This window comes from Silurus meridionalis, chromosome 11, assembly GCF_014805685.1.
Source record: "Silurus meridionalis isolate SWU-2019-XX chromosome 11, ASM1480568v1, whole genome shotgun sequence".
Lineage (NCBI taxonomy): Eukaryota > Metazoa > Chordata > Actinopteri > Siluriformes > Siluridae > Silurus > Silurus meridionalis.
Genome location: NC_060894.1, coordinates 5,674,011 through 5,701,269, shown reverse-complemented (window position 1 = coordinate 5,701,269; position 27,259 = coordinate 5,674,011). Strand labels below are relative to the sequence as shown.

The following is a 27,259-nucleotide window of genomic DNA, read 5'->3' as shown; positions in this document are numbered from 1 at the left end:
AATGTGTATGCGGAGAACAGTTCAGTCGTTGCTCTATCGGTCTCTGCGAAAGAAAACGACTTTGGTGAACTGTTTGGACTTTGTGAAAGTGTACAAGGTGTGCAAATATTAGAATTGAAAGCAAAAGTGTAGTCACAACAAATATTGATTGATTTGAGATTTTTCTTATGTTCACCCACTTTGCATTTTGTAAACTGATAAAACAAATTGTATATATATATATATATATATATATATATATATATATATATATATATATATATATATATATATATATATATTATTTACGCTATTTAACTGATATCAGTTTAGTAATTATACAGCATGCATTGGGTCTGAAATCAATGAACAAATAATGATAAAAAGCAAGATAATTCTCAGTTGTACCACATGGGGTCGCTGCAGACCGCGACTTAATAATTAGAACTACTCCATTTGTTTTCATTGCACCACCCAAAAAAAAAAAAAAATCAGGGATCTTAAAAATCGCATTTGCAGACGTGAGGTCTGTCGGATTGTATTGCGTTGCTGAATTTTAACGCTTGGGAACATCTTTCATTTATATTTTTAAAAACAACAAAGGGCCACATCGCTATGGATTTCATGGGATGCTTTATGCCGTTCACAGTCATGCTTCTTTGTTTCTGGAAGGTGTCGTCTGGTCAGATTGCATATTCCGTTGCAGAGGAAGTGAAAAAAGGGACGGTTGTCGGGAACATCGCTAAAGATTTAAACATTGATGTGCACGACATGGAAGCTCGATTGTTTCAGCTCGTGTCTGGATCTAATAAAAAGTATTTCGACGTCAATCTGAAGACGGGAGTGTTGTTTGTAAGTGAAAGAATTGACCGTGAGGACTTTTGCGCTTTTGATCAGAAATGCGTCTTGAATATCGAGGCCCTTGCTCAAAACCCTCATCATTTGTATAGAATTGAGATAACGATCGTGGACATAAATGACAACGCACCTCACTTCCCACTGAACACGTTCAAGCTGAATATTACCGAAAACACAAGCCCTGGAGAGAGGTTTCTTCTTCCAGTAGCTGAGGATGATGATATAGGCAGCAACGCGCTGAAAGGTTATAGATTAAATACGAATGAGTTTTTCTCTGTAGATGTACAGACTGATGAGCAGAGTGTATCGGCTGAGTTGGTGTTGCAAAAGGCTTTAGACAGAGAAAAGCAGTCAGCATTACACCTGCTTCTAATCGCACTAGATGGAGGAAAACCTCCGAAGACAGGGACCTTAAATATCATTGTTGACGTCATAGATGTCAACGACAACAGTCCAGTTTTTATCAAGAATATTTATAAAGTGAAAGTAAAAGAAAATATTGCACTTGGAACTAAAATTTTGTCTGTCTCCGCATCTGATTTAGATGAAGATTCTAATGGTGACATCGTGTACTCGATTTCAGGACATGGGAAGTCCAAAAAAAATGTGTTCACCATAATTCCTGAAACTGGTCAGATTGTAGTAAATGAACATCTGGATTATGAAGAAAATCGAGCCGTTGAGTTGAGAGTCCAAGCACGAGACAAAGGTAGTCCTCCTAAAAGTACACACTGTAAAGTTTTAGTAGAGATTTTAGATGAAAACGACAACGCTCCGGAAATCAAAACGACCCCATTACTAGAAAGCGTAAAAGAAAACACTAAACTTGGGACTGCTGTTGCTTTAGTTACAGTGACTGATAATGATGGAGGCAAAAATGGCGTTGTGCGCCTGTCAATCAAGGGCTTCTTTCCGTTTTTATTAGAGCTATCGTATAAAAACCATTATTCATTGCTAGTAAACGGGGTTTTAGACATAGAAAATATTTCTCAGTATAACATTCCTCTTGTGGCCGTAGATGAAGGAACTCCACCTCTTTCCAGTAGCGCTATAATAACAGTCAATATTGCTGATGTTAATGATAACGCTCCACGTTTCCCCACGCCACTTATGCACGCTTATATAAGAGAAAACGGACAGGTTGGAGATTTTGTGGTGAGAGTTTTTGCAGAGGATTCAGATCTTGGTAGAAACGCAGAACTTTCATACTCACTCTTAGAGAATTCCAGCAATGGGGCTCGGGTATCACCTATGATAAACGTCAATTCTGTGAATGGGGAAATATACACAACGCAGTCTTTTAACTACGAAGAAATAAAACAACTTCAGTTTATTGTGGAGGCCACTGACTCTGGTGTCCCTCCACTAAGTAGTAACGTGACTGTAAATGTTTTTATCCTGGATGAGAATGACAACAGTCCAGTTTTTCTCCCTCCTTACTCTGACCCTGGATCAGTAAACAGTGAGAACATTCCCTACTCTGCTGAAGTGGGATATTTTGTGGCTAAAGTCAGAGCTGTAGACTCCGACTCAGGATATAATGCACTATTATCTTATCACATAACTGAACCAAAAGGAACGAATCTCTTCAGAATCGGAACCAGCACAGGAGAAATAAGGACTAAAAGACGAATGAGTGACAATGACTTAAAAACTCACCCGCTTATCATCACTGTCTCAGATCATGGAGAACCTTCACTGTCCACAAGTATGAGTATTGAAGTTGTGGTTGTGGAAAATATGGACAGCCTGCAGCCTTCACTAAGACAAGTGCCAGTAAAGGAGGAGAATTTTTCTAATATGAATCTGTATCTGCTCATCGCTATTGTCTCAGTGTCAGTGATATTTTTACTGAGCCTCATCGCTTTAATAGCATCTAAATGCTACAGGACAGACGGTGCTTTCAGCAGCTCCAGTGTTCCAGTGGTCACTACACACCCTGACGGGAGCTGGTCTTACTCTAAATCCACTCAACAGTATGATGTGTGTTTTAGCTCAGACACATTGAAGAGTGATGTAGTGGTTTTCCCCTCACCGTTTCCACCTGCAGACGCAGAGCTGATCAGCATTAATGGAGGAGACACTTTTAGTCGGATTCAAACTCTTCCGAGCACTGGGAAGGTAAGGATAAATATATGATTTTTTTGTCAACATGATCAAAATCTGTTGTATAAAACGAAGTTTACTGGATAATGTAGAATTTCAGAACGTTTGCAATGTTTATCTTTATCATGACGTCACTATTTACAATGTGTTTAATTTATATTTTATATATCTTACGGTAGGGAGAACGTTTACATATCTAATTAATCTTTTTGATCTTACTGTATTTGGGGCTGGTACTTGGCCTGGGCCTGGTAATTATATGTTTAATTCAGATTTAAAAATGTGGAATTATGGTGTACAGGACATTTTAATTAGTGAAACATTTGGACAGAGCAACTAAATGATGTTCACAATAACATATCATGCACAAACATACAAAGCATATTGGGTAAGCTACATTTGAAATATGTGACACAAACTACATCATTCCAAAGAAATTTGTGTAATTTTATTTTCTACAACCAGCCAGCAACTACTATTATTTTATTTCAATAATATATGTTGTTAAATATAAATCTTTGTGTATACATAAAAAATACTTATATAAACTAAAAACAAATTTCGTTGTAGGGAATGTTTTTTCAGTAAAGTGTATATAACTTTGTCAACGACCATACAATCCTCCGGAGAGAAAGTTTATTAAGAATTCTTAAAAAAGAAATTAAAAAAAAAAAAAAGAAAGAAAAAGAAATAGAAAAAGATATTAAACTCACAATAAGACCACCCCCTCAAAAAGGTCTGAATACTTAAAAAGATCTCATATAGTAGTAAAAAAAAAAAAAAAATATATATATATATATATATATATATATATATATATATATATATATATATATATATATATATAATTTTATTTATTATTATTATCATTATTATTTTTTTTTTTTGTTTGTTTTTTGTTTTTTTAACGTCTAGTATATTTTTGCAACAAAATACATTCTAAATACTTATTGTATCAACTTCTGCCTCAAAGTGTCGCTGTTGACCATGACATTAAAAGCTCGCATCTCATCATCAACTCTCCACCTTCTCTTCTGCGCAATGACAGTGGTAGTGTTTAAAGCGATCTTAGACTGGATTATAAAGCAAGAAACTAATCAACACGATTAATCTGGATACTGCATAAGAGTCGTTTAATGCTGTAAGAACGGCAATATATTTAAGATCGGAATCATACCGAGTGAACACCACAGGGTCATGAGGTTTTTAACTGGTGAACCATCTGCCTGGATCAGGGCGCTGCCGCCGCCGCTGCTGCTGCTGTTGTTCTGTTTATCGGGCTTGTCTTATGGACAGATTTCGTACTCTATCTCGGAGGAGGTGAAAAAAGGAACTGTGGTTGGAAATCTCGCAAAGGACCTCAACATTGATGTTCAGGAGCTGCAGTCACGGGCATTTCGGGTTGTCGCAGGAATTAATAAGAGGTTTTTTTTATTAAATCCGAAAACTGGCGCTCTGGTTGTCCATGACAGAATTGACAGAGAGGAGCTTTGTGAAAGCAAGCAGAAATGCTCCATCAACATTGAGATAATGGCACAGAATCCTATGAAGCTATATCGCGTTGAGGTAAGCGTCACAGACATTAACGACAACTCGCCGGTATTTCCATTGCAAAAACTAGTGAAGAACATCACGGAAAACGTTGTAGCTGGAGATCGGTTTGCGGTGTCTGCAGCCCGTGACGCAGATGTCGGTGTAAACGCAGTGAAAAGCTACACTCTGAGCCACAATGAACATTTTTTGCTGGATGTTCAAACCTACGGACAACAGAGTCTTTCTCCAGAATTAGTGTTGCAAAAACCTTTAGACAGAGAGAAGCAGTCTGTAATTAATCTCATACTGACTGCTACTGATGGGGCAAAACAGCCTAAATCCGGGACACTTGAAATACAAATTAATGTTTTAGATATAAATGATAACAATCCCACATTTAGTAAAGCTATTTACAAAGTTAAAATACAAGAAAATGCATCTGTCGGAACAAAACTTATAACTGTCTCTGCCACCGACTCTGATGAAGGTGTAAACGGAGAAATTGTTTATTCACTTGTAGGTCGCGAAGAAAATTCAGCATCGGATTTATTTTCAATAAATAACGTGTCAGGGGAAATAAAAGTTAAAGGAAATATAGATTATGAGGAACATCATGCGATTGAACTAAGAGTACAAGCGCAAGACAAGGGCCATTCACCAAGAAATACTAACTGTAAGGTGTTAATTGAAGTAGTGGATGTAAATGACAACGCACCAGAGATCTCAGTTACTCTGCTCTCGAGCTCTGTCAACGAGGACATCAAACCTGGCACAGATGTTGCATTAATCACTGTATCAGATAAAGACAGTGGAATTAATGGTAAAGTAGATTGCAAAATTATAAGATCCAGTGCTTTTAGATTACAGTCGTCATATAAGAACTATTATTCCCTTGTTGTGAATGAAGCTCTAGACAGAGAGCTGGTCTCACAATATGATGTCACAGTTATAGCTAAGGATGAGGGAACTCCTTCCCTCTCGAGCAGCACCCTTATAACAATTCATGTTTCTGATGTGAATGATAATGCGCCTTTATTTCCTGCACATGTGATAAATATTAGTGTGAAAGAGAATAGTCCAGTTGGTAGCCTGTTGGCATCAGTAAAGGCAGAAGACTTAGACATTGGCGAAAATGCTGTTATTTCATATTCATTAATTGATGGAGAGAGCAGCCTAGTGTCAAATCTAATTAACATAAACTCACACACTGGTGAACTGTACAGCCTGAAGTCTTTCAACTATGAAGAAACAAAACGATGTCTGTTTAAAGTTCAGGCCTCTGACTCTGGTGTCCCTCCACTAAGTAGCAACGTGACTGTAAATGTTTTTATCCTGGATGAGAATGACAACAATCCAGTTTTTCTCCTCCTTACTCTGACCCTGGATCAGTAAACAGTGAGAACATTCCCTACTCTGCTGAAGTGGGATATTTTGTGACTAAAGTCAGAGCTGTAGATGCTGATTCAGGATATAATGCACTATTATCTTATCACATAACTGAACCAAAAGGAACGAATCTCTTCCGAATCGGAACCAGCACAGGAGAAATAAGGACTAAAAGAAGAATGAGTGACAATGACTTAAAAACTCACCCGCTTATCATCACTGTCTCGGATCATGGAGACCCTTCACTGTCCACAACTACGAGCATTGACATTGTAGTGGTGGAAAATATGGACAGCCTGCAGCCTTCACTTCGACAAGTGCCAGTAAAAGAGGAGAATTTTTCTAATCTAAATCTGTATCTGCTCATCGCTATTGTCTCAGTGTCAGTGATATTTTTACTGAGCCTCATCGCTTTAATAGCAGCAAAATGCTATGGATCAGACGGCGCTTTCAGCAGCTCCAGTGTTCCAGTGGTCACTACACACCCTGACGGGAGCTGGTCTTACTCTAAATCCACTCAGCAGTATGATGTGTGTTTTAGCTCAGACACATTGAAGAGTGACGTAGTGGTTTTCCCCTCGACCTTTCCGCCTGCAGACGCAGAACTGATCAGTATTAATGGAGGAGATACATTCACTCGGATTCAAACTCTTCCCACTGGGCTGGTAAGACTGTACTTACTTATAGTTTCTTTTTAACTCCAAACCTTTTCACATGCTGTCTTTTGTGTTATTGAATGGTTTTGTGTTTAAATTACGATGTCAAATCTAATTTAGCCTAATTATCCCTCACCTTGTCTCCAAAATGTCCTACATGCGCTGTTGCTACCTACTTAATTTCGCCTAATTTTCCCTCAATTTGTCTCCAAAATTTCCTACATGCAATGCCCCTCTAATAAACTAGTTTCTAGTCCTGTCCATCCTCATCACTCCCTAACGAAAACCTCAACATCTTCAGCTCTGCTACCTCCAGCTCCACCTCCTTTCTTTTAGTCAATGCCATTGTCTCTAAACCATACAACATAGCAGGTCTCATCACAGTCCTATAAACTTTCCCTTTCACTCCTGCAGATACCCTTCTATCACCTACCACTCTTCTTCCTGCAACCGCACCACTCCACTGCCCTCCCTCTTAACATACATCTACTTTGAAGACAGAGTATCTTACTCCTGTGATCTTACTCCTACTGATTTTCATTCCCCTTGTCTCCAGCACATACCTTCACCTCTCCAGGCTCTTCTCAAACTGCTCCCTACTCTCACCACAAATAACAATATCATCTGCAAACATCATAGTCCATGGAGATTCCTGTCTGACCTCATCCGTCAACCTGTCTATCACCACTGCAAACAGGAAAGGGCTCAGAGCTGATCCTTAATGAAGTTCAACCTCCACCTTGAACCAGTCTGTCGTTTCAACTGCACACTTCACTGCTGTCACACTGTCCTCATACATGTCCTGCACCACCCTCACATACTTCTCTGACACACCTGACTTCCTCATACAATACCACAACTCCTCGCTCAGCACCCTGTCATATGCTTTCTATAAATCCACAAACACACAATGCAACTCCTTCTGGCCTTCTCTATACTTCTCTATCAACATTCTCAAATCAAATAATGCGTCTGTGGTGCTCTTCCTCAGCATGAAACCATACTGTTGCTCACAGATGGTAACCTCTTCCCTCAGCCTGGCTTTCACTACTCTTAACTCCCATAACTTCATGATGTGACTGATCAACTTTATTCCACTTTAGTTACTGCAGGTCTGCACATCTTCCTTATTCTTAAATATCGGTACCAACATGTTCCTTCTCCATTCCTCAGGCATCCTCTCACCTTCCAAAATCTTGTTAAACAATCTTGTTAAAAACTTCACTGCTACCTAAACATCTCCATGCTTCTACGAGTATGTCATCAGGTCCTACTGACTTTCCACTCTTCATCCTCTTAATCGCTGCTCTCACTTTCTCCTTACTAATCCTATCCACTTCCTGCTTCACCATCTCCACACCATCCAACATTCTCTCTCTCTCTCTCTCTCTCTCTCTCTCTCTCTCTCTCTCTCTCTCTTTCATTTCCTCCAGCTGCTCAAAATACTCCCTCCATCTTCTCAACACACTCTCCTTACTAGTCAACACATTTCCATCTCCATCCTTTATTGATCTAACTTGCAGCACATCCTTCTCAGCTCGGTCCCTCTGCCTGGCCAATTGGTACAAATTATTTTTCCTTCCTTACTGTCCAACCTCTCATACAGCTCCTCATATGCCTTTTCCTTGGTTTTTGCCACATCCTTCTTTACCTGCTTTTCTCCTCACTCTGTCGATCCCAATTCTGTTTTGCCAACCTCTTTCTCTTTATGCTCCCCTGCACTTTCTCGTTCCACCACCACATCTCTTTGTCTTCCTTTCTATTTCCAGAACTCACACCAAGTACCTTTCGAACTAGTCAAACTTGGTCCTAACTCTTCTCCTCTTCTTCTTCACATCCAAAACCATCCTACAGACCACCATCCAATGCTGTCTAGCTACACTCTCCTGCCAACACCTTACAGTCTCCAATCTCCATCAGGTTGCATCTCTTAGATAGAACATAGTCCATCTGTGTGCACCTTCCTCCACTTTTATATGTCAGCTTGTACTCCTCCTTCTTCCTAAAATATGTATTCACCATTGCCATTTCCATCCTTTTAGCAAAATCTACCAGCATCTGCCCTTCCAAATTCCTCTCCTTAATGGCCATACCCACCCATCACCTCCTCATCACCTCTGTTCCCTTCACCTACATGCCCATTAAAGTCTGACCAAATCACCAATCGTTCTTTCCTAGGTACAGCTTCTACCACTCTATCTAACTCACCCCAGAATTTTTCCTTTTTCCTTCATCTCACAACCCTCTTTTGGAGCATAAGCACTGATGACAATTATCATCACCCCTTCAACTTCCAACTTTACATTCATATCACTATCAGAAACTCTCTTTTTTTCTCCACATTGAAGGCTGAGGGTTTATATGATTAGCTTTTGAATAACTACTTGTATGGCTTTCAGTTTTAAAGAACGATGTGTGACTAACAATACAGATCATTTTTAGTTATTTTCATTCTTTTGCTAAATGTCTAATCAACAGTGCTTTCTCATTTTAACCTTAAATAATGTGTTTATTTTAAATATATATTTTTAATATTATTTCAGAAAAAAAGATATTGAATTAGAAAGTTCAACAGTGAAATAGTATTGACTAATTTTACTTAAAAATATTTCACTGGTTTAGTATGAGCTCGACATTTTATCAAAATACTGCAAATGTACTTGGGAGGGTTATAATACGTGCATGATCTCAAAAACAATTTTGGAAAACGTCAAACATTAATTTGTAAGGAATAATTCTGAAAATGGATGCCTGTTTTCCCCTTATTGAACAGCTAAGAGACAACAGTGATTTACACTTAGCAATTAAACATTTTCTGTAAAGCTTTTAACTAAAATAATTTTGAGTTTAACGGTTCGATTTTATTTCAACACAAGGTGTCGCTGTAGACCGTGATATGGAGAATTTTGCACATCATTAATCTTTCTACTAAAGCAGAGCAGGAAAACAGAGAGTCACACTTTGATATCAGCGGGCCCCGAGAATTTGTCTATTTTTTGGAGACATTGGATTCGATGAAAGCACACTTTCCTCTTCATTTGGAATATTGATTAAAGTTAAGCGATGGATGCAGCGGTCCGTATTCACGCTGCCTGGATGAAGGCTCTGCTGCAGCTGTGTTTATGGGGTTTGTGTTACGCTCAGATTTCCTACTCGGTTTCTGAGGAGGCCAAGCAGGGAACCGTTGTTGGAAATCTGGCAAAGGATCTTAATCTCAGTGTGCAGGATTTGGAATCGCGCATGTTTGAACTTGTGACTGGATCAAACGCCAGGTATTTTGAGGTAAATCGAAAAAGCGGAATTTTATTAGTTAATGACAGAATAGACCGAGAGGAGCTGTGTGAAAGCAAACAGAAATGCGTCTTAAATATTGAAGCAATGAGCCACAATCCTCACAAGCTTTACCGTGTTGAAATTAATGTAATAGACATTAATGACAACTCTCCGGCTTTTCCACGTCAAATATCTGCTTTGGAAATTAGTGAAAATGTACTTCCGGGAGATCGGTTTCCAGTAAACAAGGCTCGTGACTCAGACACGGGTATCAATTCGGTGAAAACATATAAAATACAAACAAATGAATATTTTGTACTGGATATAGAGAATGATTCAGTTGAGCTCGTTTTGCAGAAACCTTTGGACAGAGAGAGAGAATCGGTCATTAAACTTGTGCTGACTGCTGTAGACGGCGGGACTCCTAGCAGGTCTGGAACAATGCAGATAATTATTAATGTACTCGATGCGAATGATAATAGCCCACAGTTCACCACACCTCTGTACAAAGTCAAGGTCCATGAAAATGCACCCATAGGAACAAAACTACTAACAATTTCAGCATCAGATGCAGATGAGGGTATAAACAGCAATCTGGAATACTCCATTATAACTGTTGATGAAAACTCGCCAGGAGATTTATTCTCCATAAATCCTATTTCTGGTGATATTATTGTCAAAGGAAACATTGATCATGAGGAACGCTCCCTGATAGAACTGAGAATACAAGCTAAGGACAAAGGACATCCTCCAAGAATGTCTAGATGCAAAGTGTTGATTGAAGTAGTGGATGTTAATGACAATGCCCCAGTGATCTCAGTTACTCTGCTCATGAGCTCAGTCAGAGAGGACATCAAACCTGGCACAGATGTTGCATTGATCACTGTATCAGATAAAGACAGTCAAGTTAATGGTAAAGTAGATTGTAAAATTATAGATCCGAGTCCTTTTAAATTACAGCTATCATATAAAAACTCGTACGCTCTTGTTGTGAATGAAGCTCTAGACAGAGAGCGGGACTCACGATATGATGTCACAATTGTAGCTAATGATGAGGGAACTCCTTCTCTCTCGAGCAGTACTGTTATAACCCTTTATGTCTCTGATGTAAATGACAACGCGCCATTATTTCCTGCACATATTATACATATTAATGTGAAAGAGAATAGTCCAGTTGGTGGCCTGTTGGCATCAGTAACAGCACGAGACTTAGACATCGGTGAAAATGCCCTTGTTTCGTATTCATTATTTGATGTTGAGAGCGGTAAAGTGTCAAATCTGATGAACATTAACTCACACACCGGTGAACTGTACAGCCTGAAGACTTTTGATTACGAAGAAATGAATCGACTTCAGTTTAAAGTTCAGGCCACTGACTCTGGTGTCCCTCAACTAAGTAGTAATGTGACTGTAAATGTTTTTATCCTGGATGAGAATGACAACAGTCCAGTTTTTCTCCCTCCTTACTCTGACCCTGGATCAATAAACAGTGAGAACATTCCCTACTCTGCTGAAGCGGGATATTTTGTTGCTAAAGTCAGAGCTGTAGATGCTGATTCAGGATATAATGCACTATTATCCTATCACATAACTGAACCAAAAGGAACGAATCTCTTCAAAATCGGAACCAGCACAGGAGAAATAAGGACTAAAAGAAGAATGAGTGACAATGACTTAAAAACTCACCCGCTTATCATTACTGTCTCAGATCATGGAGAACCTTCATTGTCCACATCTATGAGTATTGAAGTTGTGGTTGTGGAAAATATGGACATTCTGCAGCCTTCACTACGACATGTGCCAGTAAAGGAGGAGAATTTTTCAAATCTAAATCTCTATTTGCTCATCGCTATTGTCTCAGTGTCAGTGATATTTTTACTGAGCCTCATCGCTTTAATAGCAGCTAAATGCTATGGAACAGACGGTGCTTTCAGCAGCTCCAGCGCTCCCGTGGTCACTACACACCCTGACGGGAGCTGGTCTTACTCTAAATCCACTCAGAAGTATGATGTGTGTTTTAGCTCAGACACACTGAAGAGTGACGTAGTGGTTTTCCCCTCGCCGTTTCCGCCTGCAGACGCAGAGCTGATAAGCATTAATGGAGGAGATACTTTTTCTCTGACTCAAACTCTTCCCAACACTGGAGTGGTAAGACTGTACTTACTTTAGTCCTTTTATAATGTTTAAGCGTTTTCGAAATTTCTTGTTAACATCTCCCCGTCTTTATAACGGGTTAAAGCAAACAAACTTTTCTAATAGGCAGACGAGAATTTCATTATCTTTCAGTGAGAATTGTTCGAGTTCCCTTAACATAGATGAAGCTTCTTATGTGTTCTTGCACAGTAATGATGTTGATGATCCAAAGCTCTGAAGTCAGTTAACTGATTAAATTTGGCAGTTTTTACATGTTTAAATTGAGCAAATATGTTTTATCCACAGACGCTTTTGGAACGATATTGTTGCGGTCTATTTTTTTGTTTTACTAAAGTTTTCCTGGGCTTTCATTTTATTTGAATTAAATTCAGAACCACGGAGATGGACAGCGACATGTTTGTCAGGTTTTTAACAGTACTACTGTGGGCACATACTATAACGCTTAACATAAACATGCTTAACCTGACTTGATCTGTACGAAATGAAAATTTTACGATTATTTTAATATCCATTATGCAACGTTAAGCTTTTAACAGTTTTCTACGGGAGGAAAATGCTTAACACGCAATTAAACGCATTACGTTGATACTCTGGACTCATGTGCATGTCTATACATAGTATGATTTTTTTGTAGTGTGTTTTTTTCTGAGTTTGGACTTTTTAAAACGCCGTCTTAACGCAGTAAGTCACGTTAAACATCTTTCATGTTAAGCGTTTTAGTATGTCCCCGTACCGTGCGTAGGGAAACATTAAAATGCCTCAAAATGGAGTGCTTGGAGGAAAACTTTTATTTTAAGACATCTGTTTCCGTAACCTTTAAATAATTTGGGCAAGCCTAATTATTTTGGAAAACATTGCAATTGTACAGCATCTTTTGCGGACAGTTTTCACTGTTAAAATGTCCATCAACTAAGTACAATAATCTATGATGTACATCTATAATAAGTGTCATTAATGATTTAAGGTTGGGAGTGGAAAACCCGATAACCACCCAACCCTCACCTGTTTACTTCACTTTTTATAATATAATACTGATATTACAATAATGCTGCAAATACACAATCACATTAGTTAATTCAGATTTTCACTTTGTTCATGTGTGTCACGTTTGCTTAATATTTATTTTAATAAAATTATTAAATTAGTAAAGAAAGTGATAAAAGTCTAGAATCAGAATATGGTCATGCAATATATTTTGTAATCTAAGGGTATTTCATATACATGAATTTATTTTCATATGTACTGCTTTAGGGAAGAGAAGTTAAATATCAGGGAATTTTTATAATAAAATCCAACAGATTGTAAGGTTTATTTTCTTTAAAATTGACAAAGTGCTTAAGTGAGTGGCTCAACGCTTAAGACTCCACTTTTATGTCGCAATCAATTCAGTATTTCACAAATTGCTAAAACAGGTATAAAATGCAAAACTAACAAAACAACTTTTGAGTTGTAAAGTATATTGTTTTTCAACACTAGATGTCGCTGTAGACCGTGAGTTGGAGAATTTTGCCTAATATTAATACTCCTTATTCTGAACAGCAGAACAAAGTGGCACATACTACTGACATCAGCAAGGCCTTGCGTTTGTGTCTCGTTCCTCTATAGACTTTATTGATTAAAACCACTCTTTCCACATATTTTGGATAACCCTGTACAAGTAAGCAATGGATGTAGCGGACGGTGCTCGCGCTGCTTGGATGAAGGCTCTGATACTGCTTTGTTTATGGGATTTGGGTTGCGCTCAGATTTCCTACTCGGTTTCAGAGGAGGCCAAGAAGGGAAACGTCGTTGGAAATTTAGCGAAAGATCTTAATCTCAGCGTGCAGGAACTGGAATCGCGCATGTTTCAGCTGGTGGCTGGATCTAATTCAAAGTATTTCGAGGTAAATCGGAAAAGCGGGACTTTATTAGTTAATGACAGAATAGACCGAGAGGAGCTGTGTGAAAGCAAACAGAAATGTGTTTTAAATGTTGAAGCAATGATCCACAATCCTCACAATCTTTACCGCATAGAAATTAATGTATTAGACATTAATGATAACTCTCCTGTGTTTCCTGATCAAACAGTTATATTGAATATTATTGAAAATATGCTTCCCGGAGATCGATTTCCGTTAATATCGGCAAGGGACATGGATATCGGCAGCAATTCAGTAAAAACATATAAAATAAATTCTAATGATCATTTTTCATTAGAGATGCAGAGTGATTCAATTGAGCTCGTGCTTCAGAAACCTTTAGACAGAGAGAGGGAATCGGTGATCAAGCTCGTGCTGACTGCTGTAGACGGCGGGACTCCTCCCAGATCTGGATCAATGCAGATAATTATCAATGTAATGGATATAAATGACAACAGTCCAGTTTTTACGAAGTCTCTTTACAAAGTCAAGGTCCACGAGAATGCATCTATAGGAACTACAATTCTAACAGTTTCCGCAGCAGATGCAGACGACGGAAATAACAGTGAAGTGTCTTACTCTATCGTTAGTGATGCCCTGAACTCGGCGTTCGATTTATTTACTATAAGTGCTATTTCTGGTGAAATCACTGTCAAGGGAAATATTGATTATGAGGAATATCCCGCGATCGAGCTCAAAATTCAGGCTCAGGACAATGCACAATATCCAAGAATGACTAGATGTAAATTGCTGATCGAAGTAGTGGATGTTAATGACAACGCACCAGAGATCTCAGTTACTCTGCTCATGAACTCCGCCAGCGAAGACATCAAACCTGGCACAAATGTTGCATTAATCACTGTATCAGATAAAGACAGTGGTATTAATGGTAAAGTAGAATGTAAAATTATAGCACCGAGTCCTTTTAAATTACAGCGATCATATAAAAACTCGTACGGTCTTGTTGTGAATGAAGCTCTGGACAGAGAGCGGGTCTCCCAATATTATGTCACAATTGTAGCTAATGATGAGGGAACTCCTTCCCTCTCGAGCAGTACCGTTATAACCATGTACGTTTCTGATGTGAATGATAACGCACCATTATTTCCTGCACACGTGATAAATATTAATGTAAAAGAGAATAGTCCAGTTGGTGGCCTGTTGGCATCAGTAACAGCACGAGACTTAGACATCGGTGAAAATGCCTTTGTTTCGTACTCATTATTTGATGTTGAGAGCGGTAAAGTGTCAAATCTGATGAATATTAACTCACACACCGGTGAACTGTACAGCCTGAAGACTTTTGATTACGAAGAAATGAATAGACTTCAGTTTAAAGTTCAAGCCACTGACTCTGGTGTCCCTCCACTAAGTAGTAATGTGACTATAAATGTTTTTATACTGGATGAGAATGACAACAGTCCAGTTTTTCTCCCTCCTTACTCTGACCCTGGATCAGTAAACACTGAGAACATTCCCTACTCTGCTGAAGTGGGCTATATTGTTGCTAAAGTCAGAGCTGTAGATGCTGATTCAGGATATAATGCACTATTATCTTATCACATAACCGAACCAAAAGGAACGAATCTCTTCAGAATCGGAACCAGCACAGGAGAAATAAGGACTAAAAGACGAATGAGTGACAATGATTTAAAAACTCACCCGCTTATCATTACTGTCTCAGATCATGGAGAACCTTCACTGTCCACATCTATGAGTATTGAAGTTGTGATTGTGGAAAATATGGACATTCTGCAGCCCTCACTAAGACAAGTGCCAGTAAAGGAGGATAATTTTTCAAATCTGAATCTTTATCTGCTCATCGCTATTGTCTCAGTGTCAGTGATATTTTTACTGAGCCTCATCGCTTTAATAGCAGCTAAATGCTATGGGACAGACGGTGCGTTCAACAGCTCCAGTGCTCCAGTGGTCACTACACACCCTGACGGGAGCTGGTCTTACTCTAAATCCACTCAGAAGTATGATGTGTGTTTTAGCTCAGACACACTGAAGAGTGACGTAGTGGTTTTTCCCTCGCCGTTTCCACCTGCAGACGCAGAGCTGATCAGCATTAATGGAGGAGATACTTTTTCTCTGACTCAAACTCTTCCCAACACTGGAGTGGTAAGACTGTACTTACTTTAGTCCTTTCATAATGTTTAAGCGTTTTCGAAATTTCTTGTTAACATCTCACCCTGTCTTTATAACGGGTTAAACCAAACAAACTTTTTTAATAGGAAGACACGAGAATTTCATTATCTTTCAGTGAGAATAGTTCGAATTCCCTTAACATAGATAAAGCTTTTTATGTGTTCTTGCAAAGTAATGATGTTGATGTTCCAAAGCTCTGAAGTCAGTTAACTGATTAAATGTGGCAGTTTTTACATGTTTAAATTGAGCAAATATGTTTTATCCATAGACGTTTTTGGAACGATATTGTTGCGGTCTATTTTTTTTTTTTACTAAAGTTTTCCTGGGCTTTCATTATATTTGAATTGAATTCAGAACCACGGAGATGGACAGCGACAGGTTTGTCACGAAAATTTCACGATTATTTTAATATCCTTTATGCAAAGTTAAGCTTTTACCTTAACAGTTTTCTACGGGAGGAAAATGCTTAACACGCAATTAAACGCATTACGTGGATACTCTGGACTCATATGCATGTCTATCCATTATATGATTATTTATAGTGAGCTTTTTTCTGAGTTTGGTCTTTTTAAAACGCCGTCGTAACGCAATAAGTCACGTTAAACATCTTTCATGTTAAGCGTTTTAGTATGTCCCCGTACTGTGCGTAGGGAAACATTAAAATGCCTTAAAATGGAGTGATTCGAGGAAAACTTGTCAAGATTTAGGACATCTGTTTCCGTAACCTTTAAATAATTTGGGCAAAGCTTAATTATTTTGGAAAACATTGCAATTGTACAGCATCTTTAACAGTTTCACTGTTAAAAATGTCCATCAACTAGGTACAATAATCTATGATGTAAATCTATAATAGGTGTAATTAATGATTCAAGGTTGGGAGTGGAAAACCCGATAACCACCCATCCCTCACCTGTTTACTTCACTTTTTATACTAGAATACTGATATTACAATAACGCTGCAAATGCACAATCACATTAGTTAGTTCAGATTTTCACTTTGTTCATGTGTGTCACGTTTGCTTAATATTTATTTTAATAAAATTATTAAATTAGTAAAGGAAGTGATAAAAGTCTAGAATCAGAATATGGTCATGCAATATATTTTGTGATCTAAGGGTATTGTATATACATGAATTTATTGTTTGAGTTGTAAAGTATATTGTTTTTCAACAATAGATGTCGCTGTAGACCGTGAGTTGGAGAATTTTGCACAATATTAATCCTCCTTATTCTGAACAGCAGAACAAAGTGTCACATACTACTGACATCAGCAAGGCCTTGCGTTTGTGTCTCCTTTCTCTATAGACTTTATTGATTAAAACCACTCTTTCCACATATTTTGGATAAACCTGTACAAGTAAGCAATGGATGTAGCGGACGGTGCTCGCGCTGCCTGGATGAAGGCTCTGCTGCTGCTTTGTTTATGGGATTTGGGTTGCGCTCAGATTTCCTACTCGGTTTCAGAGGAGGCCAAGAAGGGAAACGTCGTTGGAAATTTAGCGAAAGATCTTAATCTCAGCGTCCAGGAAATGGAATCGCGCATGTTTCAGCTGGTGGTTGGATCTAATTCAAAGTATTTCGAGGTAAATCGAAAAAGCGGGACTTTATTAGTTAATGACAGAATAGACCGAGAGGAGCTGTGTGAAAGCAAACAGAAATGTGTTTTGAATGTTGAAGCGATGATCCACAATCCTCACAAGCTCTACCGCATAGAAATTAATGTATTAGACATCAATGATAACTCTCCTGTGTTTCCTGATCAAACAGTTATATTAAATATTATTGAAAATATGCTTCCCGGAGATCGATTTCCGTTAATAACGGCAAGTGACATGGATATCGGCAGCAATTCAGTAAAAACATATAAAATACATTCTAATGATCATTTTTCATTAGAGATGCAGAGTGATTCAATTGAGCTTGTGCTTCAGAAACCTTTAGACAGAGAGAGGGAATCTGTGATCAAGCTCGTGCTGACTGCTGTAGACGGCGGGACTCCTCCCAGATCTGGATCAATGCAGATACTTATCAATGTACTGGATATAAATGACAACAGTCCTGTTTTTACGAAGTCTCTTTACAAAGTCAAGGTCCACGAGAATGCATCTATAGGAACTAAAATCCTTACAGTTTCCGCAGCAGATGCAGACGACGGAAATAACGGTGAAGTGTCTTACTCTATCGTTAGTGATGCCCGAAGCTCGGCTGTCGATTTATTCACTATAAGTCAAATTTCTGGTGAAATCACTGTCAAGGGAAATATTGATTATGAGGAATATCCCGCGATCGAACTCAAAATTCAAGCTCAGGACAATGCACAATCTCCAAGAATGACTAGATGTAAAGTGTTGATTGAAGTAGTGGATGTTAATGACAACGCACCAGAGATCTCAGTTACTCTGCTCATGAACTCCGCCAGCGAAGACATCAAACCTGGCACAGATGTTGCATTAATCACTATATCAGATAAAGACAGTGGTATTAATGGTAAAGTAGAATGTAAAATTATAGCACCGAGTCCTTTTAAATTACAGCTATCATATAAAAACTCGTACGGTCTTGTTGTGAATGAAGCTCTGGACAGAGAGCGGGTCTCCCAATATTATGTCACAATTGTAGCTAATGATGAGGGAACTCCTTCCCTCTCGAGCAGTACCGTTATAACCATTTACGTTTCTGATGTGAATGATAACGCGCCATTATTTCCTGCACATGTGATAAATATAAACGTGAAAGAGAATAGTCCAGTTGGTGGCCTGTTGGCATCAGTAACAGCACGAGACTTAGACATCGGTGAAAATGCCCTTGTTTCGTATTCATTATTTGATGTTGAGAGCGGTAAAGTGTCAAATATGATGAACATTAACTCACACACTGGTGAACTGTACAGCCTGAAGACTTTTGATTATGAAGAAATGAATCGACTTCAGTTTAAAGTTCAAGCCACTGACTCTGGTGTCCCTCCACTAAGTAGTAATGTGACTGTAAATGTTTTTATCCTGGATGAGAATGACAACAATCCAGTTTTTCTCCCTCCTTACTCTGACCCTGGATCAGTAAACAGTGAGAACATTCCCTACTCTGCTGAAGTGGGCTATTTTGTGGCTAAGGTCCGAGCATTAGATGCTGATTCAGGATATAATGCACTATTATCATATCACATAACAGAACCAAAAGGAACGAATCTCTTCAGAATCGGAACCAGCACAGGAGAAATAAGGACAAAGAGACGAATGAGTGACAATGACTTAAAAACTCACCCGCTTATCATTACTGTCTCGGATCATGGAGAACCTTCACTGTCAACATCTATGGGTATTGAAGTTGTGGTTGTGGAAAACATGGATAGTCTGCAGCCTTTACTACGACATGTGCCAGTAAAGGAGGAGAATTTTTCAAATCTTAATCTCTATTTGCTCATCGCTATTGTCTCAGTGTCAGTGATATTTTTACTGAGCCTCATCGCTTTAATAGCAGCTAAATGCTATGGGACAGACGGTGCTTTCAGCAGCTCCAGCGCTCCAGTGGTCACTACACACCCTGACGGGAGCTGGTCTTACTCTAAATCCACTCAGAAGTATGATGTGTGTTTTAGTTCAGACACACTGAAGAGTGATGTAGTGGTTTTCCCCTCGCCGTTTCCACCTGCGGACGCAGAGCTGATCAGCATTAATGGAGGAGACACTTTTTCTCTGACTCAAACTCTTCCCAACACTGGAGTGGTAAGACTGTACTTACTTTAGTCCTTTTATAATGTTTAAGCGTTTTCGAAATTTCTTGTTAACATCTCCCCGTCTTTATAAAGGGTTAAAGCAAACAAACTTTTCTAATAGGCAGACACGAGAATTTCATTATCTTTCAGTGAGTATTGTTCGAGTTCCCTTAACATAGATGAAGCTTCTTATGTGTTCTTGCACAGTAATGATGTCGATGTTCCAAAGCTCTGAAATCAGTTAATTGATTAAATGTGGCAGTTTTTACATGTTCAAATTGAGCAAATATGTTTTATCAACAAACGTTTTTGGAACTATATTGTTGCGGTCTATTTTTTTTTTTACTAAAGTTTTCCTGGGCTTTCATTATATTTGAATTGAATTCAGAACCACGGAGATGGACAGCGACATGTTTGTCATGTTTTTAACAGTACTACTGTGGGCACAAACTATGATAAAGTCTAGAATCAGAATATGGTCATGCAATATATTTTGTGATGTAAGGGTATTTTATATACATGAATTTATTTTCATATGTCCTGCTTTAGGAAAGAGCAGTTAAATACCAGGGCATTTTAAAAAAAGGCAACAGACTGTGAGGTTTCATTTATTTAATATTTACAAAACAGCTATGAGATGCAAAACTAACAAAACAACTTTTGTTTTGTAAAGTATGTTGTATTTCCACACTAGATGTCGCTGTAGACCGTGAGTTGGAGAATTTTGCACAATATTAATCCTCCTTATTCAGAACAGCAGAACAAATTGTGACATACTTCTGACATCAGAAGGCCTTGCGTTTTTGTCTCGTTTCTCTATAGAGTGTATTGATTAAAACCACTCTTTCCACATATTTTGGATTAACCTGTACAAGTAAGAAATGGATGTAGCGGACGGTGCTCGCGCTGCCTGGATGAAGGCTCTGCTGCTGCTTTGTTTATGGATTTGGGTTGCGCTCAGATTTCCTACTCGGTTTCAGAGGAGGCCAAGAAGGGAAACGTCGTTGGAAATTTAGCGAAAGATCTTAATCTCAGCGTGCAGGAACTGGATTCGCGCATGTTTCAGCTTGTGGTTGGATCTAATTCAAAGTATTTCGAGGTAAATCGGAAAAGCGGGACTTTATTAGTTAATGACAGAATCGACCGAGAGGAGCTGTGTGAAAGCAAACAGAAATGTGTTTTAAATGTTGAAGCAATGATCCACAATCCTCACAATCTTTACCGCATAGAAATTAATGTATTAGACATTAATGATAACTCTCCTGTGTTTCCTGATCAAACAGTTATATTGAATATTATTGAAAATATGCTTCCCGGAGATCGATTTCCGTTAATATCGGCAAGGGACATGGATATCGGCAGCAATTCAGTAAAAACATATAAAATAAATTCTAATGATCATTTTTCATTAGAGATGCAGAGTGATTCAATTGAGCTTGTGCTTCAGAAAGCTTTAGACAGAGAGAGGGAATCTGTGATCAAGCTCGTGCTGACTGCTGTAGATGGCGGGACTCCTCCCAGATCTGGAACAATGCAGATAATTATAAATGTACTTGATACAAATGACAACAGTCCTGTTTTTACAAAGTCTCTTTACAAAGTCAAGGTCCACGAGAATGCATCTATAGGAACTAAAATCCTTACAGTTTCCGCTGCAGATGCAGACGACGGAAATAACGGTGAAGTGTCTTACTCCATCGTTAGTGATGCCCTGAACTCGGCGTTCGATTTATTTACTATAAGTCCTATTTCTGGAGAAATCAATGTCAAGGGAAATATTGATTATGAGGAATATCCTGCGATAGAACTCAGAATTCAGGCTCAGGACAATGCACAATCTCCAAGAATGACTAGATGTAAAGTGTTGATTGAAGTAGTAGATGTTAATGACAACGCACCAGAGATCTCAGTTACTCTGCTCATGAACTCCGCCAGCGAAGACATCAAACCTGGCACAAATGTTGCATTAATCACTGTATCAGATAAAGACAGTGGTATTAATGGTAATGTAGATTGTAAAATTATAGCACCGAGTCCTTTTAAATTACAGCGATCATATAAAAACTCGTACGCTCTTGTTGTGAATGAAGCTCTGGACAGAGAGCAGGTCTCACAATATGATGTCACAATTGTAGCTAATGATGAGGGAATTCCTTCTCTCTCGAGCAGTGCCATTATAACAATTTACGTTTCTGATGTGAATGATAACGCGCCATTATTTCCTGCATCTATAATAAATATTAATGTGAAAGAGAATAGTCCAGTTGGTGGCCTGTTGGCATCAGTAACAGCAAAAGACTTAGACATCGGTGAAAATGCCCTTGTTTCGTATTCATTATTTGATGTTGAGAGCAGCAGAGTGTCCAATCTGATGAACATTAACTCACACACCGGTGAACTGTACAGCCTGAAGACTTTTGATTACGAAGAAATGAATAGACTTCAGTTTAAAGTTCAAGCCACTGACTCTGGTGTCCCTCCACTAAGTAGTAACGTGACTGTAAATGTTTTTATCCTGGATGAGAATGACAACAATCCAGTTTTTCTCCCTCCTTACTCTGACCCTGGATCAGTAAACAGTGAGAACATTCCCTACTCTGCTGAAGCGGGATATTTTGTGGCTAAAGTCAGAGCTGTAGATGCTGATTCGGGATATAATGCACTATTATCTTATCATATAACAGAACCAAAAGGAACAAATCTCTTCAGAATCGGAACCAGCACAGGAGAAATAAGGACTAAAAGACGAATGAGTGACAATGATTTAAAAACTCACCCGCTTATCATCACTGTCTCGGATCATGGAGACCCTTCACTGTCCACAACTGTGAGCATTGAAGTTGTGGTTGTGGAAAATATGGACATACTGCAGCCTTCACTAAGACAAGTGCCAGTAAAAGAGGAGAATTTTTCTAATCTGAATCTCTATCTGCTCATCGCTATTGTCTCAGTGTCAGTGATATTTTTACTGAGCCTCATCGCTTTAATAGCAGCAAAATGTTACAGGACAGACGGCACTTTCAGCAGCTCCAGTGTTCCAGTGGTCACTACACACCCTGACGGGAGCTGGTCTTACTCTAAATCCACTCAGCATTATGATGTGTGTTTTAACTCAGACACACTGAAGAGTGATGTAGTGGTTTTCCCCTCGCCGTTTCCACCTGCAGACGCAGAGCTGATCAGCATTAATGGAGGAGACACTTTTACTCGGACTCAAACTCTTCCGAGCACTGGGGTGGTAAGATTGTACTTACCTTTGTCTATTTCTACTTTTAAAACTTCTTTTTATTATTATTTTTTGTTTAAATTATTTCGCTTCTGTCTTTTATTCGGATTTGGTTTTGAAGACAAATATATATATCCTTTTCCATTTGCACGTCCGTTTCCCGCAAATCTCATCTTTTATTTATTATTGTTCGGATTTCTTCAACCGGTTATTCGGTTCTGCACACTAATGATGTTGATGTTGCACAGCTCTAAATTCAGGTCACCGATTCAGTATTTCAGTCTTTTACATGTTCCAGTTCAGCAAATATGTTTATTCAAAGAGCTTATTTGAGCCATAGTGTTAAAGACTGAAAAGTATTTCTGGTTTTCTTTTTAAAATAAAATATGATCGAGCTTTTTACGGTGCTTTTTCCAATTTTTGAGTTGAATTCAGAACCACTGAGATTGAGAGCGAGCGTTCTGTCAGGTTATTAAATGGTACTATTGTGCGTAGAGAAATATTTAAAAAATGTTCCAAAAAGGGCTGAATGAAGCAAAACACAGAAATACCTAACTTATTTGTATCCTTATTCATGTTTTAAAAACGTTCTGCTATGAAACCACGTTTTAGCGGATTTTAAAAACATCTAATATTTTAGCAGCTCATGATTCCTGATTTTACAGTGGAGCGATCTTGCATCACCATCAAAAATGGGTAAAAATGGGGCCTTGATTTGAATTAGTTGATTCTAGTTTGACAAAATTGTAAGTCAATTTGATGCGATTGCATATACTTAATTTAAGTAACAGATTTTTTAAGTGGGTATACATTGTAAATAACGTCACTTTGTTGAGCCTTTATGAACATAATTTCATCGCTGCGCAAAACATAGAATCTGACATTGTACAATATGTTTTGTGGAGTATTTGCGCAGCTAAATGCCCATTAACTATATTTGATCATTTTTGCTGTCAAACCAATATAGTAATTTGACACAATTAAAGCTTGAGAGTGGAAAACAAATATTTTAGGACGATTCAAACCAGAAAACCACCCCTTTCACACCAGTTTATTGCATTATTAGTAAAAGTGTACACTTATTAAAATAATGTTGCAATTGCACAACTTTAACATTGTTAATTTGTGTTCCATTTGTTTCACGTTCGTATTCATTCAATTATTAATTAACAAATGTCATAAAACGCATCAGAAAATGGTCAAAAAATAAGTGCATAATTGCTTAACTAAAAGTTTATGAACGTCAGATTTAGCTCACATTAAAATCAATACTTGAAGAATTACTTTGAAAAAAAGTTGTGATAAAACTTTCAAAAAAAGGAAATTGTGGGTTGTGAAGTCTGGTTGTATTTCCACTCAAGATGTCGCTGTAGACCGTGAGTTGGAGAAATGTGCACGTTTTTATTCCTCCTTCTAACGCAGAGATGCACAACAGAGCCTTACATACTTCTGACATTAGCAGGCTTCGTGTTGTTGTCTATTTCTTATAGACATTGGATTTAATAAAAGCATTCTTTGTACTTCCTTTGGAATATTTGATAAAAATAAGCCATGGATGTAGAGGACAGTGCTCGCGCTGCCTGGATGAAGGCTCTGCTGCTGCTTTGTTTGTGGGATTTGGGTTACGCTCAGATTTCCTACTCTGTTTCTGAGGAGGCCAAGAAGGGAGCCGTTGTTGGAAATCTGGCGAAAGATCTTAATCTCAGTGTGCAGGAACTGGAATCGCGCATGTTTCAGCTGGTGGCTGGATCTGACGCAAAGTATTTTGAGGTAAATCGGAAAAGCGGGATTTTATTAGTTAATGACAGAATAGACCGAGAGGAGCTGTGTGAAAGCAAACAGAAATGCGTATTGAATGTTGAAGCAATGATTCACAATCCTCTTAAACTCTACCGGTTTCGAATTAATATTCTAGACATTAACGATAATTCTCCAGTATTTCCAGATCAAACACTTCTTTTGGATATTACTGAAAATATGGTTCAGGGAGATCGGTTTCCGGTAATAACAGCAAGTGATACGGACGTCGGTAGCAACTCAGTAAAAACATACAAAATAAATTCTAATGAACATTTTTCACTGGAGATGCAGAGTGATTTAGTTGAGCTCGTGCTTCAGAAACCATTGGATAGAGAGCGAGAATCGATGATCAAGCTCGTGCTGACTGCTGTAGACGGCGGGTCTCCGCCCAGATCTGGATCAATGCAGATAATTATTAATGTACTGGATATAAATGACAACAGTCCTGTTTTTACGAAGTCTTTATACAAAGTCAAGGTCCACGAAAATGCATCTATAGGAACTAAAATCCTTACAGTTTCCGCAGCAGATGCAGACGACGGAAATAACGGTGAAGTGTCTTACTCTATCGTTAGTGATGCCCGAAGCTCGGCTGTCGATTTATTCACAATCAAATCTACTTCAGGAGACATCACTGTCAAGGAAATATTGATTATGAGCAATATCCCGCGATAGAACTCAACATTCAGGCTCAGGACAATGCACAATATCCAAGAAAGTCTAGATGTAAAGTGTTGATTGAAGTAGTGGATGTTAATGACAACACACCAGAGATCTCAGTTACTCTGCTCATGAACTCCATCAGAGAGGACATCAAACCTGGCACAGATGTTGCATTAATCGCTGTATCAGATAAAGACAGTGGTATTAATGGTAATGTAGATTGTAATATTATAGCACCGAGTCCTTTTAAATTACAGCTATCATATAAAAACTCGTACGTTCTTGTTGTGAATGAAGGTCTGGACAGAGAGCAGGTCTCACAATATGATGTCACAATTGTAGCTAATGATGAGGGAACTCCTTCTCTCTCGAGCAGTGTCGGTATAACACTTCACATCTCTGATGTGAATGATAACGCGCCATTATTTCCTGCACATATTATACATATTAATGTGAAAGAGAATAGTGCAGTTGGTGGCCTGTTGGCATCAGTAACAGCACGAGACTTAGACATTGGTGAAAATGCCCTTGTTTCATATTCATTAATTGATGCAGAGAGCAGCAGAGTGTCAAATCTGATGAACATTAACTCACACACTGGTGAACTGTACAGTCTGAAGACTTTCAATTATGAAGAAATTAATCGACTTCAATTTAAAGTTCAGGCCACTGACTCTGGTGTCCCTCCACTAAGTAGTAACGTGACTGTAAATGTTTTTATCCTGGATGAGAATGACAACAATCCAGTTTTTCTCCCTCCTTACTCTGACCCTGGATCAGTAAACAGTGAGAGCATTCCCTATTCTGCTGAAGTGGGCTATTTTGTTGCTAAAGTCAGAGCTGTAGACTCCGACTCAGGATATAATGCACTATTATCATATCACATAATCGAACCAAAAGGAACAAATCTCTTCCGAATCGGAACCAGCACAGGAGAAATAAGGACTAAAAGAAGAATGAGTGACAATGATTTAAAAACTCACCCGCTTATCATCACTGTCTCAGATCATGGAGAACCTTCACTGTCCACAACTGTGAGCATTGAAGTTGTGGTTGTGGAAAATATGGACATTTTGCAGCCTTCACTAAGACAAGTGCCAGTAAAGGAGGATAATTTTTCTAATCTAAATCTGTATCTGCTCATCGCTATTGTCTCAGTGTCAGTGATATTTTTACTGAGCCTCATCGCTTTAATAGCAGCTAAATGCTATGGGACAGACGGCGCTTTCAGCAGCTCCAGTGTTCCAGCGGTCACTACACACCCTGACGGGAGCTGGTCTTACTCTAAATCCACTCAACAGTATGATGTGTGTTTTAACTCAGACACATTGAAGAGTGATGTAGTGGTTTTCCCCTCACCGTTTCCGCCTGCAGACGCAGAGCTGATCAGCATTAATGGAGGAGACACTTTTACTCAAACTCTTCCCAGCAGTATGGTGGTAAGATTATACTTAATTTATTTTTAAAATGTTTTGTTTGTTGTCTTGATTGTAATGGCAATCTCTTGCATTTAAATTATGCAATAATTTCGAAATTAATGTCGAAATGTATTTCACCTACATTCTATTTCACATTGAAACATAAATTTACCAGTTGTCTTAATGTTGATGGGTCCTTCTGGCTGGACTCTTGAGGTTGTTATGTACAAAATATTTTGGTTTCTTTGAATAAGTTCCGGGTTTCTTCGTAGTTGTTGTTATGGTGATCATTTTGAGAGCGATATTTGTTGACACATTTTATTTCTGTTAATTTGAGAACAAACTCTATTGTATTTTTTGCTCGCGTATTCTTCAGTCGTGAAGAAATTCAGCACTCTAACGGTGGACAGCAAGTTCTTTAACTGTTATAAAAAAAATTATTGAAA

The 27,259-nt window shown here is 38.4% G+C and overlaps 5 protein-coding genes and 2 pseudogenes across 5 annotated transcripts; all 7 read left to right on the top strand.

Annotated features, from left to right (window-relative positions):
• Positions 1–415: 415 nt before the first annotated feature.
• Positions 416–6,527, top strand: LOC124393343 (protocadherin alpha-2-like). The gene is made up of 2 exons (XM_046861086.1): positions 416–2,958; positions 6,460–6,527. Exons 1-2 carry the CDS (start codon positions 595–597, stop codon positions 6,469–6,471), a joined length of 2,376 nt encoding a protein of 791 aa, XP_046717042.1. The 5' UTR covers positions 416–594; the 3' UTR covers positions 6,472–6,527.
• On the top strand, positions 4,006–9,418 carry LOC124393338 (annotated as a pseudogene).
• A 37-nt stretch (positions 9,419–9,455) lies between these two features.
• On the top strand, positions 9,456–12,004 carry LOC124393340 (protocadherin alpha-8-like). The gene has a single exon (XM_046861082.1). It carries the CDS (start codon positions 9,582–9,584, stop codon positions 11,958–11,960), a length of 2,379 nt encoding a protein of 792 aa, XP_046717038.1. The 5' UTR covers positions 9,456–9,581; the 3' UTR covers positions 11,961–12,004.
• Positions 12,005–13,522: 1,518 nt separating this feature from the next.
• Positions 13,523–15,988, top strand: LOC124393341 (protocadherin alpha-2-like). The gene has a single exon (XM_046861083.1). It carries the CDS (start codon positions 13,610–13,612, stop codon positions 15,986–15,988), a length of 2,379 nt encoding a protein of 792 aa, XP_046717039.1. The 5' UTR covers positions 13,523–13,609.
• Positions 15,989–17,271: 1,283 nt separating this feature from the next.
• Positions 17,272–19,955, top strand: LOC124393339 (protocadherin alpha-2-like). The gene has a single exon (XM_046861081.1). It carries the CDS (start codon positions 17,359–17,361, stop codon positions 19,735–19,737), a length of 2,379 nt encoding a protein of 792 aa, XP_046717037.1. The 5' UTR covers positions 17,272–17,358; the 3' UTR covers positions 19,738–19,955.
• A 523-nt stretch (positions 19,956–20,478) lies between these two features.
• On the top strand, positions 20,479–23,265 carry LOC124393524 (annotated as a pseudogene).
• A 605-nt stretch (positions 23,266–23,870) lies between these two features.
• LOC124393348 (protocadherin alpha-7-like) lies at positions 23,871–25,548 on the top strand. Its single transcript, XM_046861091.1, has one exon. It carries the CDS (start codon positions 24,484–24,486, stop codon positions 25,405–25,407), a length of 924 nt encoding a protein of 307 aa, XP_046717047.1. The 5' UTR covers positions 23,871–24,483; the 3' UTR covers positions 25,408–25,548.
• Positions 25,549–27,259: the final 1,711 nt, after the last annotated feature.